The sequence below is a fragment of the Cataglyphis hispanica genome, chromosome 2 (assembly GCF_021464435.1).
Source record: "Cataglyphis hispanica isolate Lineage 1 chromosome 2, ULB_Chis1_1.0, whole genome shotgun sequence".
In the NCBI taxonomy this organism is placed as follows: Eukaryota; Metazoa; Arthropoda; class Insecta; order Hymenoptera; family Formicidae; genus Cataglyphis; species Cataglyphis hispanica.
The window spans coordinates 6,839,266-6,854,590 of record NC_065955.1 but is presented as its reverse complement, the minus strand read 5'-3'; the positions used below and the strand labels follow the sequence as shown (position 1 = coordinate 6,854,590).

Genomic DNA, 15,325 nt, shown 5'->3' with positions numbered 1-15,325 from the left:
CTCATGGTCACGGTGCGATCAACTTGAAAAAAGTTTTATACTCATTTATTAAAAGCTCTTAGAAGAAGTAAGATTTTTTAATATAATATTCTAGTACTTCTCTTTTTCAAAATTATATATTTTTAATATTTTTTACAGTTTAAATATATAATCTTTATATAATTATTTATTTATATTAATAACTAAATAAAAATAATAGAATACATTTAATAAGACACACGATATCTTGCTCTTATATCAATTGTAATAATCATCAAATTTAATTAATTCATTATTTTTAGTAATCAATGTTTATTAAATTATTTTATTTTTTTCAGTGTCTAAATTTTGCTCGCGATATGAATTTGTCATGTTCTTCTATCTGGCATTGCCGCGTTTACAGATAAACTCGACTCGGAAGGATGCATGGTTTCGATTTTATTTAGATTCTATTGATTATCAGTTGGCGATTTAGTACTAAAATATTTCTGAGCATTACCTAAAAAAGAAATTATTTAATATATTAGTGATTTGTTTTTCATCGTTAAAAAATATAATAATGTTAATTATATGTGTTATAATAATAATAATAATAATATATATATATATATATATATATATATATATATATATATATATTTTAATACCTCTATTTATATCGGATAATTGCTTTAAATTCTCGGTGATTTTTTGCACAATCGCTTCCGATGACACTTTCGAGTTGTTTTCAAGTGTCAAAGGTGCTGTGTCATTATTATACACTGCTTTCGTCTGTATTGATTTTTCAATTTCTTGTGAAGACATATTTAAATGAGATACAATCTTGTTCGATACAAGAGATGCATTCTGCAAATTTGATGCTGAATATTCGGACGAATCATTTTTGTTGACACTTATAGAATCATTGAGTGCACTGACGTTAGACATTCTAATGTCTAATACGTGATCTCTTGCCTTGGGGTTTTTTAAAGCCTTTTCTTTTTTCTTCCTGGACAAGTAAGCCTGAGAGGCGTCTGAGAGAAATTCAAAACGTGTCGATTTTATCTTTCCAACTACAGTTATATTATTAATTTTCGCTAAAAGATCTTTTTTTGCATCGTAAAAGTGTTGAAAATGACTTGAGGAGAATCGATTGAAATTCTGAAATTTGCCGGTTCTCGTAGAGTTACGTTCTTCTTTACGTGACTTAAATCTCACGGTAAAAGACTTAGGCCGGAAACTAATTTTTTTCATCGGAGGAGTTGCAGTAATCGCATATGTAGAATCCTTCGTTGCATTCTTATTTGTAGATCCTTTTCTTTTCTCCTTGACTGTCACCTCAGATTGATCATTTTGCAATGACGGCTTCGTGTTTTTCTTTTTAGTGGTATTATTTTTATACTCCGCTTCCTCACTGTTTTTGTTCAGGATATCTTTTTGCGATACGATAGGCGCATTCATTCGTTTATTACGCGTCGATACTTGAAGAGGATCGCCCCTTCTTGGAGTGATCTCCACTATATTCTCGATGAGCGAAAACAGACGGTGATTCAAATTCGTTTCTTTTTGCGATTCGCGAATAGGTTGCGAGTTTATTTTGCGACTCACAAATTGCTTATTTTCTTGCTCCTTTTCCGAAAACGACGGATTTCTTTTTAATTTAAATACGTTGATATCGCCGTCGTTTCTCGGTGCCTCAGACTTGTTTGTCGGTGTGTTTTTATTGATCGGTTGAGTGGAAATGCGATCGAGCGAGAGAAATGTCTCTGACGGTGTTTTCTGCTCGAAGGAATTAACCGCAGGCGTTGTGGGGACATCCTTCGACATTGATGATGATACCATCGATTGCATTTCATAACGGGTGTTTGTCTCGTTGACATTTTCGTCGAATTCCAACAATTTTTCCGTGACACCGCAATTATTAATATCAAGATTTAACCGCGTGCTATTGATGTTCGCCACTGATGTTAATCGCTCCTTCAAAGCGTTCGATTGACGATTTTGTGGGTGTATTTGAATTCTTTCAAAATTTGGGACTTTAATTAATTGTCGTACATATGGAGAATATTTTTTATTTTTGTCGATATATATTTCTTGTTTTTGAGCACACGGATTGCTGTCAATGTTGTCTTTTAAAGGCTGTACATATCTTACATTTTCTCCGGAAATAAACGAAGAATGCGCGTCAGTTTTTACAAATCCGTCAGGTGATGGAATAATCTTTTCTGGAAAATTGTTTGTTAAATTTATTGTTGTAACATCTGTCTCAAAATCATTGGAATAAATAATATCCGTAACAGGTGGTCGGACCCAATTAATCTTCCTGGCAGTTGTCATTACAGCGATAAAAATTATATTCAATATCCTAAATGTAATAACAAAAGACTATGATTAACATTTTCGAATAATGTGTAAATCGATTAAAGAAAAGAAGATTAATTACCATATAAATCGAACCATCCAAAAATGCTTCATTGTGTGGCTCTTCACACGCACGATGATAATAGAAAACTTTCAAACTAGAATAGATTAGTTCATTTTTTGAATTTATATTGTATCCCCACTTTTCAATGTTGATATGAGATATCATATATATATATATATATATATATATATATATATATATATATAATCTAGCTTTTTTAGAAAATAGAGAAAGCAGATATATACTCTATTAGACTCAAAACTTTCTTTTTCTGCCCATTTTCGTTATCGCCGCGAATTATATTCTAATGTATGTGCACATATCTGCTAAATTTATTATTATTAATTGTAACAGAATTACCTATAATCAAAATAGTTATAAATTCATTTTTATAAAAAAAGCATAGAAAATAATAATAAAATTATTGAAAAATAGTGATAACTTTTTTAAAAAAATGGCAATAACGCGTTATTATGAAGAAATATATGTGTACTTACATACATTTACCTTAATATACACAAGTTTTTGATTTCTTTTCTGATTTTTTTTATTACATACATACAGTATCTCTATGAAAAATATTTATCCATGATAATAATTAATAATAGATTCTTATTATTTGTTCAAGTAGTTCGACCTGATTTAATAAAAGCTTTAAGTCTATCGTCTGCTGCGTGTTTAAATAAACTCCATACACACTTTGACGGAGTTTGCGCAGTATTTTTCTGATCCATGAGGTGAATATGTCGCAGGTAAATCTGTTAGAATCTATCATGTCTTTATTGAAAGTGGATTTGCCGTTGGCTAAGGAAAGAAAAACAGGCGATAATGTGCATATGATAAAAATGTGAAACATCGAAGAAAAAATAACTTTTAAATTACTTAACCGATAATACAAGGTTCTCTTTAACGACCACATTAGTTTGTAATTAATAATCATTAAAATTTACAATGTTAACAGGAGTGATTGACGGGTTTGTATATATTACGATGTTAATAAAAAATTAATTTACTTATCAATTCAGCTGATTAATTATTTCGGTTTTTTTTTTTATTGGTAACATATTACACGTGTGTATGCGTGCATATGTATATATTGTTGTTGCATTTATCCTTATTACAATTAATTGGTAATAAAATTAATTAAAGGCATTTTTATTATAAAATAAAATAATAATATAATAAAATAATATAATATATTTTTAAAATTATGCGATTATGTGTGACAGTTTTTATTTTCAGTGATAACAATATCGCTTCTCTCTTTCGTGACTGTTATATGCAAATCTTAATAAAGTAATTATTTATCTTTCCAGTACGCAGTTGTGTTGCGAGAACAATTCATCTATTATCGGACGTGTAACTGTCGAAGATGACGTTATACGAAGCCATGTAACATCCTTAATATGGATTTCTTACGGTATTATAGTTCCAATTATATTAGCCATTGGTATTTTCGGTAATATGATAATACTTATCGTGCTGTCCGCCCCGGTGTTTCGTGGAATCGCATACTTGTATCTCAGCGGACTCGCTCTGGCTCACATTGGTGTTACACTATCTTGGATAACGATCAGTTTGTACAGTTTGATTTTGTATATTGAGAAAAATATTGCTCGAACGAACAATAACCGGCGATTGTGCACGTCCAAATAAAATTCAAATTAACTGAATAAATTAAGCAATTACGATGACCGATATACAATGATTAAGATTATTATTTTTAATTACAACTAATTGTAATTGGTAATTTTACATGCATGTATTAATTCGATGTTCGTTTGAGTGAGAATGATTTTTCTCTTATTGTCAGTATAATAATGAATACAGCACTATGTATATACACAATATGTTATGATATATTTTATATTTTAGCATTAAGATTGGGCTACGGTATGAATAATAATTATTTGTCAGCTTTTTACTATGCTTATCTTGAGCTTGTTATTCTGAACGCTTTTTCGGCTGCCAGTGTTTTCATCATGGTCTGTTTAATCGTGGATCGATACGTTTTTGTATTCTTTCCGGCACGCATTCGCACCGGAAACACGCGCAAGAATGTCAACACCTTCATATTATCTTCGTTTATCGCCGGTTTTGTGGTATAGAAAAAAGCGAGATTAAGAAAAAAGTTTTATATGTATAATAAAATAGAATGTAATATGCTTGTATATCTACATATATTATTTTGTTGATAGATAAGTAGTCCGTTATCGATTATGAGAACTGTTTATGCAGAACAGAATGGACCTGATATGTTTTTCATATTACGCGAAAACGTGTCCGTCACGCAGAGCAAGATATGGAAAATGTATATTTGGACAATGGAAATTATAGTGCAAATTTGTCCATCGATTCTGTTTATCGTACTGAATAGTTTCGTCATTAAGAGGTTTCTACAATTAAACGCACAAAATCGGCAATTCCACGCTGCCACGGACAAGTTTCGTGCTAATAACACACATGACACATCGTTATTATCTCGCAATCGAGGATATAAGTATGTAATAATTTTTGATTTTTTTTTTGTATTTTAACATAGAATTGAGAATAAGTATATAAGTCATCATATTCTCCCTAATCTTACATATAAAATCATTCTCTTTGTAGAGAGGAACAACATTTGGCGATATTGACGACAACAATGATTTTGTGCTTCTTTATTACGACAATTCCGCCGGGTCTCATGTCGATATTACATGTCAATTATCACCCGCCTGATCTGTCTTACCAAACTTTTCGAGTGTGCTCAGCGATCATAGAACTCAGCAATTATGTTATTTATATCTTTATATATCTCATTTGCAGTACAGAATTTCGAAGAGAATTATTGCGAATTCTACAAGTGAGCTCATACATTTTCACATTCAATTCGTTAACTGCGATAATTTTTGTTCCAAGATTAAAAATCATTAAAAATCAACAAATTAAATTTTTAATAAGCAATAATTATAAAGTAATGCATAAAAAAATAACGATCGTAAAAAAGAATTTCGGAATTATATTAAATATAAATATTACACATCATAATTTTTTTATAATCAAAGAAATAATATTGATAATTGATGTGTTGATCTTTGAGCATTATTTTATCGCAGCTTTTATATTAAAATTTTCCTTGTTTATTGTATACAATTTAAAATTGATTTAATGCGGCAGATGTAAATTAATTTTTTAATTAAAAAAAAAAAATAGGGAAGGTGTAATGAAAATGCGATGCAAGATGTTGATCAACCGATAGGCGAAATTGAAGACTACAGTCGACACGGCACTACTGTTCGATTAACACCAGAACATACCAAATTAAATTCTCCTGAGTCCCCGACTAAAGAAGGTAAAATGGAGGAAGAGATACAATCTTCAGACGCTACCGCTTTTATGTTAGAGAGTCGCGTTATTGCATAACTATATAATTATGTATTAAGATTAAAAAAAAAATTATATATTATATGTTTGTACTTATCACGAATCATATCGTATTATTATAATGCATCCATAATATACTTATCTAATGATGATCTTAAATTAATGTATTAAATAATTAATTTTAATTGTATTACAAATATAATATTTATTGAAAATTTCAATTATCAAATTAAATTAAAAAATCAAAATTAACTCTTATCTGCTCTTATATATTCTAATGCGACTGCGTGTTCGGACACTTCCTGTATCCAAATCTAACTCAACCTAACCTAACCTAACCTAACCTCAGCAACTCAACTTCTTTCTGACGATAATTTATACTCTACCTGTCAAAGTTTGAAGTACGAATATGATATATAAAAACATGGATTACGTTGTTTAATTACAAAACAATTTACTCTTTAGTGACATATTCTACGTAGTTTATCTATGTAAGTAGATTTTGATATTATTTGTATAAGAAATAAAAGAAGATATTTAATAATAAAATAAATATATTAAAATATCAAAAGAAACAAATCGTGATGATTGTTATTTATTTTTCTAGTAAAAGCTTCACAATGTTTGAACTGCCAACAGAATTGACCGCTAAGCCTTTAGCTCTAATAGGTTTAACTGGATTAGATATTATGAATCCAGTACATCGCTCTATTTGGGATGCATTTAGCAATAATCGTAGACCGGATTGTGCAGCTGTTCAGTTTAAACTACTTAGTTTATCACATGAATTTCCTACTGTTAAACCAAAGGTATATAATCTGTTTGATAGTAGATTACTGGGATAAGTTAGTGAAAAAAATATTTCTTAAATATTGGAAACTATAATTAAAACTATATTTCTATGTATTATTTTTATATTAATACTATATACTATCACATTTACATTATGTACTGTTTTATATACTTTAGCGCAGTTCATATGAATGGTATATACCTAAAGGGATCTTAAAAAGAAATTGGATGAATAAATATCTCAATGATATTCCTTCTGTAGTTGTTGTATTCTATGACTTGGATTGGAATGATCCTTTATGGAATGAGAAAAAGATGGAGTGTGCCTCTAGAGTACAATCTTTAAGGTAATTATTTGTATAACTTTGTTAAGATATAATAATGCAATCATTTTAATTCTTATATTATAGATATAACATTAAATTTTTTAATGATTATAATATTTTTTTTAGAGCTGCCCTTGATGGAAGAAGTACAAAGATAGCTGTAGTATTGATACAACATGCTCTTCAACCGCTTCCTGGTGCTGAGGATGTGGTTGCAACTGAACGTGCAACAGCATTATGTGGAGCTTGTGATTTAACCGCAAAGTTTTTGTATATTCTACCACATGCTGATCATTTATTGGGATATATATCTAGGTTTTTAATAGTTTTTTTATTCTTTTATTATTTATTCCTCTATTCTTCCTTTTTAAAGAATATATTACAATATATTCACATAAATATAAATTTTTTTTCTATTTATAATATAGATTAGAGACAGCATTCTATGATTTGGCACAAAATTTTTATTATCATGAATATCGGAATGTTAAAAGTCATCGTGATCAACTCACTAAAAATGTTCATCAGTATTTGTTTGTTCGTCATCAATTCAAAATGGCATTCTTGAACGAACTCAAGCAGGAATTGCATCTTGCTCAAAAGTAAGATTAAATATATAAAGAGCTTTTATATATATTGCAAGATATGTATATATATTTATGTTTTGCAGGCATTACATGCAAGCTTATCACAATTTACTAGAAACAAGAATGACAGATGCAAATGCAGTAGAAATAAAAACTATTGCTGGATTTATAAATTATAAGTTATGCAGAATAATGTTTAGCTTAAATCTTCCGAAAGATGCCATTTCTCAGTTTAGACTTCATACAGAAAGGTATTAATATTTATTGTGTTAGTTTACAAAAATTCTTGGTAATTATTAATCATTATCTATTCAGATTTAAGCTAAAAACTGGTCCAAAAGAGCTTATGTTTGAACATCATGCTTGGATGAGTAGCCAATTTTCTACATTTGCGGAATTATTTGATGAAGCCATTCGTCAAGGATTACCTGCTGTTCAAACGCAACATCCAGGATATTATTTCCAACTAGCTGCCAATCATGCAAGTCTACGACAATCTGCATGTAAAGAACTCTGCCAAGTATGAATAGTTTGTTTTTTTTAATAAATATGTTGCAATTTTTCTATTTACATATTATATTTTATTTTAATTATAATATTGTAGATATTTGATATTGTTTCAGGATGTAAATAGTTATCCAGATCCAGATCCATTATTAGGTGAAGAAAAACTTGAGTTTTATGGGCAACGACCGTGGCGGCCGGGAAAACTAAGCGCAGAACCTGCAGACACAGCCAGAGAAGTTATTGGTATACAGGCTTTACAATACAGAGAGAAAACTACAGTTAATCATTCTGTAAGATAAATATATCGGCGCTTTTAGCTTATAAGCGTATGATAAATAAATAGCAATAATTGTTATTTTTTTCAGATGATAATTATAGGCTTGTTAGGAAACGCAATATCGCAATTTAAAGTGTACCGTTGTCCAAGAATGCGCCGATTACTGGGTATAATGTTTTTGGAAACTTAAAGGGAACAACACACACATATATATATATAATTACTTGTAATATACTAATAATTTTTTTTTCATAGTTGTGCAAATGGCAGAAGAGTACTTCAATGCTCGAGATTATGGCAAAGTTCTTACGTGAGTTAAAAAATCAATTTTTTTTTTCATGCGATAAAAGTTTCAAGTTGCAAATGAAATTTAATCATTAAACGACTAAGATATTCTTATTCTGACATTGTTTTCTCTAGACTAGTTTTTTACATTAACATGAAAATTATAACATTTAATTGGTCAGATTATTGATGCACATGTTGTGGGAATATCACGGAGAACGATGGCCGGTCTTACTCACAGATATCTTGAAAAATGCGCTGCGCGCCGCATATCTATCCACCAATATTCAAGATTATCTCACTTTGGTTCTCGAAGCTTTAGGACCTTCAACTACATTCTCAAAGGAACAGCAAACTGTTATTTATAATAATATTATGAATATACTACAGGTAATTTGATAAGGCATTTATTGAACTTATATAACATTTATATATGTACATAATAATAGTTTACTAATAATACTTTATAAATACTTTATAATAGAAAAAACCACCGAATCCAGAATCAGACTTGCCAGAAGACATTAAGCATCTTGCAATGGAAAAATGGATATTAGAACTAAGTCGCTCAGAGCCAAATATTTTTACAATTGATGACAATAATATGACATCGTTTGTCGATGTTAAAGCACGATTTTTACAGCAAACATATGCAGTAAATACAATGATAACAGTTGAAGTTATAATAAGGTAGTATTTGATTCCGTTTATATTTAGAAATATTTATAATTATAAATTATTATATTATTAATTTTTATATTTAATAATTATTATAAATTTTTCGAAAAATTATAGGGCATGTAAAAAATTTTTGTTTTTCTATAATTACAGAAATTCTTACGGCGGTATCATCGAATTCTCTAACGTATCGATAACAGTTAATGGTCCAGGTTACAATACTGAAATCCCAGTTATTGACGTTCAACAATCCGATCTTATTTTTCAAGCAAAAGAAACAAAAAAATTTTACTTCAATTTTAAAGCGCCTCATCAAAATGATGGTGCAGAAATTCGTATTAGCACAGTCTCGTTGCAAATGGGTGATAGTGCGCGCTGTTGTATTATACTGAGATTCTCAGCTATAGGTAGAGAAACGAATCTACTGGATCGTTTGTATCCCGAAATACAACAACTTCGGTATGTTTCTAAAGAACAATTCCCAGCAAATTTTTAACACTATTTGCTAATAATTAATCGTAATTCTTACATTAGTGGAGGCGAATTTGAAGCAATAAGACCGTTAATTCATGCGGAAATTAAGCAGGAAGAATCGAGTTTAAATCTGAGCGCAGAATCGAATAATCCTGCGCTTTTAGGCGAGTGGCTACCCATTACAATATCTTTATCAGCTAACAAGAATGTTAACGCAATATGTTTACATGTAATACTCGTATCAGAGAGTAATAATGAACAATCGAGTATGTTTTCATAATTTTATGAAATTTTATTCTTTTATAAATTAACAGTTTGTTTTTAAAGTTTAATCGTCATCTTTTTCTATGGAAACTAAGCTATTCTAAAATATATATTTCAGCTGAACTAAGCATAAACATGCTTAGTAAGGAGTCAAAAGTATCAACTTTTCTTGGTGATATGGCAAAAGATTCATCAATCAAACAAATTGTATACATTAGAGCACATAAAATAGGCGATAGAAATATTATAATAAAGGTGCAGATGCATAATTTTTTTTTATAAATCACATTAATTACATGTATATGTATTTATGCTGTATGACATAATATAATATGCTCTTATTATTTATTATAATTATGTAATACATAGGCAGACTACTGTAGACCTGAACAAATTAAAGGGAGTAAAGAATTATTGTATTCGTTGGCAGTTAAGAAGCCATTTGAAGTTGCAACACAATTTTACACTACATTATTTGAACCATTAACAAAGGGATTTGTTAATGAACCTTTTATTATTATGCCTCATATTACATGCATTTCTCCATGGCCTATAAACATTCTAAGCACATCTATAGAATTGGTAAGTCCTAGAATATGTATATATAATTTAATTATTTGTTTTAGGGAGATTTAAAATTTAAAATTAAGTTGATTGAAAAATAAGAAAGATTTAAAATTAAGTTGTGTTAGGGAGATTTGAATGAAATGTTGAATTTATGTGTATTTGAAATTAGGCGGACTCTATTCAAGCAGAGATCAATCTCGACAATCAGAAGTCCATTTTAGCAAATATCAAACTCTGCGATGGTGAAACTGGAACCGATACCTATTGCTTGATTCCAAAGACAAGTGGTGAACAGCCTATTAGTATTGGAATATATACTATTAAATGGAAAAGGTAAAAGTGATTGGAAAAGATTTTTATGACAGATCTATAAATTTTATTATTTTTGCAGAGCAAATGATGAAACCGCGCTAGAAACTAGCAGTAGCGTAACTCTAACTCCTTTACGAGTCGAAGATGCGGTGATCGGATTAGAAGCCAAAATGCCAGCTCATGGGTGGGTTCGCACACCGTTTTGTATTTCTTATTTTATAAAAAACCATTCCGATTATCTCATTACTTTGCGCTTGGCTATGGAAGGCAGCGATGCCTTTATGTTTGCTGGACAAAAACAAGTATGTTATTCACATTTATATTATAATTAATATACACAATAATACTATCTTATGTATTTGTTTTTAGATTAATATTTACATATCGCCTAGAAATGTTCGAAAAGTGGATTGGGTCTTACGACCCTTAGTCGCTGGATTTGTTGCTCTTCCAACATTATCACTGACTGCACCTGCAGGTAATGATCTTTAATATGATGTCAAATGATTTAAGAATTTTTGCATGTTGTATCTTGAACTTGATATATTTACATTTATTTTATATGCGTCATCATTGCGTTTATAATACAGACGAGGAACACAAATTGGGCAAAGGACGATTATCAGAAGTGGTTGAACGTTCATTGCCGAGTCATATATATATATTGGTAAGTGACAATAACATAACAAAAAATTACTTTATCATGATATTATATTAATATACATATATATGATATTCTTGCAGCCGAAATCGCAATCTGTAGGAGAATGAGCGAATTCGGTACTGGAATCTTTTTTTTTTTAAAGAAACATATTTTTTCAATAAAACTGCATTATAAAATTAAGCATACATTTTGAGAGAGATAAGATGACATATATTACATTTATTAGAGCATTGATTATATATCTGTTGAATATATAATTTATTTAAGCTACTTTATTTAACTTTAAATATACTAAATTTTATAAGAGATTAAAATATTGTAGATTTTTAACAAATACTATTAAATGGAAGCGATAATGCGTTATAATTCATACATATATAGATATCGATCGCTTTTACGTGCGTTACGTTGCCGTAGTTACCAATCTACGATACATGATACATCCAATAATATAAATGCATGAAATAGCTCCTTTCTGTTTTTTATTTCCTCTAATTTTATAATTAAAAATATTAGTTATTAGTGAGGATGGATAATTTTATTCGCGTATATAGAGAGTCATAATGATTCCATGAAATGGCAAGAAATAGCGGTATTGATATTAAAAGTGTCTTTGACGAATACCTGCAAAAAGAACAACAATTTGAACAAGAAATAGAAGAACGGTATTTATATCTTGAAATCTAATATTTGCTAATATGTTATATAGATAACACATATGCATGTGTGTACTTTTTCACAAAAGTAACATTATTTTTTATTTTACATTGCAGTAATAAATTGCGTCGCGAGATTCATAATAAGGATGTCTCCAGAATTTCTAACTCGTCGTCGACAAATCTTATAAATTTGGAAAAATCTCGTATTCGTAATCAGACTCTTCTAAAGGTTTGCTATAGTATATGTATTTTATGGAAAAAAATTCTTTGTGTGTGTGAGAAAATTATTTGTAACACAATTTTAAATTTACATAGAGTTTATAAAAAATGCATATAAAAAGTGTATCAGATATACTCAGCTCAAATCATTTACAATCTAATAATTTTACTAATAAATTACTAAACTATTACTCAGTAGCTACTTATTGTTACATTAGCCGAAATTGAAAGTTTATCGTAATTTAAAAATATTTGTGAGCATGTGCTATCATTGAATGTTAAAATACATTTTTTAATTTAAAGACATATTATGAAGCATTGTTGTTTTATGACAGGATTTGGAGATGTCTAGAGCACGTCTGAGAACTTACGCGTCTTACACACCTACCGATGCGGAACTACAACAGATTTCATCGATTTATCGGAATCATCTTCGTAGAAATACGGAATCTTGATGAGCTCATTATTTTCATATAGTCGATGCCCGGTGATCTATGATTCAATCTGATAACTCGAGCCGAACGAACAAACTTGCAAATTAAAAGTTTGTTGATCGTTGGGATCGATGAATCAGATTGATCATTAAGTATTTATCCATTTGTAGCGACTGCGAACATGTGCTTCAAACAGAACAAGAGAATTGATGCGTGAGCATAATTATTAATGTCGCAAATTCAAATCTTCAGTCTATACTTTTGCACTTCTTTCGATTCGAGTTACCGCAAACAGCTACTACTTTTACGTAAAAATGCGACAAATAAAATAAACATATATTGTAACAATTTGTCTGCATTTACGCAAATCGATAATATTATCATTATTCGCGAATAATTATTATATCACATGCGATACAAACTACATCCCTAATATTGTAATAATGTCGACAATGTATTCGATTTTACACGAACGTGATCGTGAACAGTTGATTTTTTGCTTTCCAACAAAATACGAACTGCAAACTGAACGAATCTAATTTGCACTATAATCTATTCGTTCAAAGGTCTCACAAGAGACCCATTTACATAGGCAATGCGTTACTTTTTAAAAGATTGCGTGATGATTATCCGAAAGCTTACCATATGATATCTTGATAGGTCTTTTCATTTGGCACCGCGCGAGAGAGCTTCTCGAGGAATTATGCGTAAGGGAAATGCGTAGACAAGTGGCGAACGGTTTCCACCTGTCTTTATGCATACTATATTCATATTTATTTTCTATGTGTGACCGCGCGCTATCATTGCAGATAATTACCGGCGCACACAACGTGCACACACACGATAGGACGACCATGTATTCAATAGCTGCCCGATAAGAAGCTGCTCAGGCCAATAATTTGTCGGGAAGTTGTATATATTTTACAACATCTTTTTGTCTTTTATATACGACGCGAATCTAGTCTTGACCTTCATAGACTATTTATTTTACCAGCGTGACTTTTTGACCGTTAAATTTGTTGGTAGATTTTACGATTTTAGATTCGGAACAGAGTTTGCTACTACGTGCTTTATTGTTGACCTCGTATTCGTACAAAACTTTTCGAACTAAAAAAAGTGCGCAATTTATGCAAATTAGCTGCATGTGCTTTACTTACCTTATTCTTACGCAAAATATATTAGAAAGGAATATTAAAAATTTGTGCGAACGACATGTATATGAATGTTCTATGCACAGCAGAAAATTTAGAAGGACTGAGAGCCACACGTGAAATGAGACAAGGTATAATTTTGTATTTCTACGTGGCATAGCAGCTGAATAAACGAAATAACGTTCTGACTTTTTACTTTGACCATCCGCTTGCAAACATCTGTATCAACAGCCTCATTATCTTGAGGGATACTATCTCTTTTATATAATTTGGTCAGGACCCCGCTCAACATTCTCTGCGAATGTATCCATAAATTGAAATCGAAATTTTCGTATAAATTTGTGATTTTGCATATGATGTATCGCAAAAATATATTTCGCAGCTCTCATATTTTATGACACATTAAATTTATCTATCTAGAACATTGTAGATCACGCCTTTAAACTATTGAAGAAGTTTGTTTTATGGGATTGATAGAGAATATCGCGTTTCACTACATTTATTATTTATCCAGTTGCATAAGCTTAGTATAGCATACAAGTTTGTTGCATTTGTCTACTTAACTATTGGGCATTGATGCGTTATCGCTATCGCTGTCGTTCACTGAATAATAAATGCGTGTATCATTGAAATGTTTCTTGCATGCCCTTATATGTAGACTAAATGAGATACTTATTCATATTAATTTTTTAATTTTTATTGATAGGAAAAACTTACATTAATAATACAGATTTCCTATTACATACGGAAAAAGAACAAAAAGGAAAAAAAAAACATAAATAAAAGGAATATCACGAATGTGCTTTCTTAATTGATTATAAAAATGATTTAACAGCTATAGTTTATCATATTTCGTTTTCAAATAATTAAATTTTTACTCAACACTTCTCACACTTAATTTTAAAAATTATTCTTCAATGATCAAATAAAAATATTTACAATACTTTTATCGAATTTTAATCTTTCAGCAACGTTAAAAATTGGATAGTTTATGAATAATAATATAAAATTATATACTACATTAATTGGGTTTTCCTATATTTGTGATTTAAGCCAATTTTGTACATATTCATTTTTTCTTATATTATTATATTACTTGTAAAGCTTTATTTTTTTTAATTATATTATCACTTGATACATAAAAAAATTTTTCGATTATTTTTGCTTATCCATTTTGTTCCAGCCAATATCTTTTCGGCTGATATTAATGAGATATTGTGCATTAGGAAACAGAGAGCTCCAAAATGCTATATAAAACAATTCAAATTAGGCTCATATGAATTCTAAGAAAAAATTCATTTCTCTCCTTAATACATAAGCTCATATGAATCTTAAAAAAAAAGTCATTTCCTTAATGTGTCTGTTATTCTGATTGATAGT

The 15,325-nt window shown here is 29.8% G+C and overlaps 4 protein-coding genes across 9 annotated transcripts; 3 read left to right on the top strand and 1 right to left on the bottom strand.

The window, feature by feature from the left end:
* The first annotated feature begins 15 nt into the window (after positions 1-15).
* Positions 16-5,909, top strand: LOC126858777 (probable G-protein coupled receptor B0563.6). Of its 5 annotated transcripts, none has more exons than XM_050609347.1 (7): positions 21-67; positions 3,700-3,803; positions 3,910-3,959; positions 4,259-4,485; positions 4,582-4,883; positions 4,994-5,228; positions 5,579-5,909. In XM_050609347.1, the coding sequence occupies exons 2-7, from the start codon at positions 3,790-3,792 to the stop codon at positions 5,786-5,788; spliced, it is 1,038 nt and encodes a 345-aa protein (XP_050465304.1). In that variant the 5' UTR covers positions 21-67; positions 3,700-3,789; the 3' UTR covers positions 5,789-5,909. The 5 variants fall into 5 exon arrangements, with proteins under 5 accessions (XP_050465300.1, XP_050465304.1, XP_050465302.1 ...); XM_050609345.1 differs by lacking the exon at positions 21-67 and adding an exon at positions 3,015-3,135; XM_050609343.1 differs by having other exon boundaries at positions 16-67; positions 3,700-3,959.
* On the bottom strand, positions 314-2,386 carry LOC126858764 (uncharacterized). The gene is made up of 2 exons (XM_050609308.1): positions 627-2,386; positions 314-478 (listed from the first exon to the last, which is right to left on the bottom strand). The coding sequence occupies exons 1-2, from the start codon at positions 2,293-2,295 to the stop codon at positions 429-431; spliced, it is 1,719 nt and encodes a 572-aa protein (XP_050465265.1). The 5' UTR covers positions 2,296-2,386; the 3' UTR covers positions 314-428.
* Positions 5,910-6,091: 182 nt separating the features above from the next.
* On the top strand, positions 6,092-14,832 carry LOC126858749 (trafficking protein particle complex subunit 11). Of its 2 annotated transcripts, XM_050609267.1 has the most exons (21): positions 6,092-6,240; positions 6,357-6,558; positions 6,719-6,888; positions 6,994-7,182; positions 7,296-7,469; positions 7,538-7,705; positions 7,770-7,974; positions 8,078-8,251; positions 8,327-8,405; positions 8,494-8,548; positions 8,706-8,913; positions 9,008-9,213; positions 9,355-9,660; positions 9,736-9,941; positions 10,058-10,194; positions 10,309-10,521; positions 10,676-10,839; positions 10,898-11,120; positions 11,188-11,296; positions 11,409-11,485; positions 11,563-14,832. In XM_050609267.1, the coding sequence occupies exons 2-21, from the start codon at positions 6,370-6,372 to the stop codon at positions 11,587-11,589; spliced, it is 3,279 nt and encodes a 1,092-aa protein (XP_050465224.1). In that variant the 5' UTR covers positions 6,092-6,240; positions 6,357-6,369; the 3' UTR covers positions 11,590-14,832. The 2 variants fall into 2 exon arrangements, with proteins under 2 accessions (XP_050465224.1, XP_050465223.1); XM_050609266.1 differs by having other exon boundaries at positions 11,409-14,832.
* LOC126858806 (uncharacterized) lies at positions 12,008-14,832 on the top strand. Its single transcript, XM_050609402.1, has 3 exons — positions 12,008-12,147; positions 12,256-12,370; positions 12,696-14,832. Exons 1-3 carry the CDS (start codon positions 12,059-12,061, stop codon positions 12,813-12,815), a joined length of 324 nt encoding a protein of 107 aa, XP_050465359.1. The 5' UTR covers positions 12,008-12,058; the 3' UTR covers positions 12,816-14,832.
* Positions 14,833-15,325: the final 493 nt, after the last annotated feature.

Coding starts and splice junctions, on each gene's coding strand:
- LOC126858764 (XM_050609308.1), bottom strand. CDS start 2,295: ATGACAACTGCCAGGAAGATTAATTGGGTCCGACCACCTGTTACGGAT. Junction 479..626: donor ATTATCCGATATAAATAGAG/GTATTAAAATAT, acceptor TTTCTTTTTTAG/GTAATGCTCAGAAATATTTT.
- LOC126858777 (XM_050609342.1), top strand. CDS start 3,335: ATGTTAACAGGAGTGATTGACGG. Junction 4,486..4,581: donor CGTTTATCGCCGGTTTTGTG/GTATAGAAAAAA, acceptor TTTTGTTGATAG/ATAAGTAGTCCGTTATCGAT. Junction 4,884..4,993: donor TCTCGCAATCGAGGATATAA/GTATGTAATAAT, acceptor TTCTCTTTGTAG/AGAGGAACAACATTTGGCGA.
- LOC126858749 (XM_050609266.1), top strand. CDS start 6,370: ATGTTTGAACTGCCAACAGAATTGACCGCTAAGCCTTTAGCTCTAATA. Junction 8,914..9,007: donor ATATTATGAATATACTACAG/GTAATTTGATAA, acceptor ACTTTATAATAG/AAAAAACCACCGAATCCAGA. Junction 11,121..11,187: donor TGTTTGCTGGACAAAAACAA/GTATGTTATTCA, acceptor ATTTGTTTTTAG/ATTAATATTTACATATCGCC.
- LOC126858806 (XM_050609402.1), top strand. CDS start 12,059: ATGGCAAGAAATAGCGGTATTGATATTAAAAGTGTCTTTGACGAATAC. Junction 12,148..12,255: donor GAACAAGAAATAGAAGAACG/GTATTTATATCT, acceptor TTTACATTGCAG/TAATAAATTGCGTCGCGAGA. Junction 12,371..12,695: donor GTAATCAGACTCTTCTAAAG/GTTTGCTATAGT, acceptor GTTTTATGACAG/GATTTGGAGATGTCTAGAGC.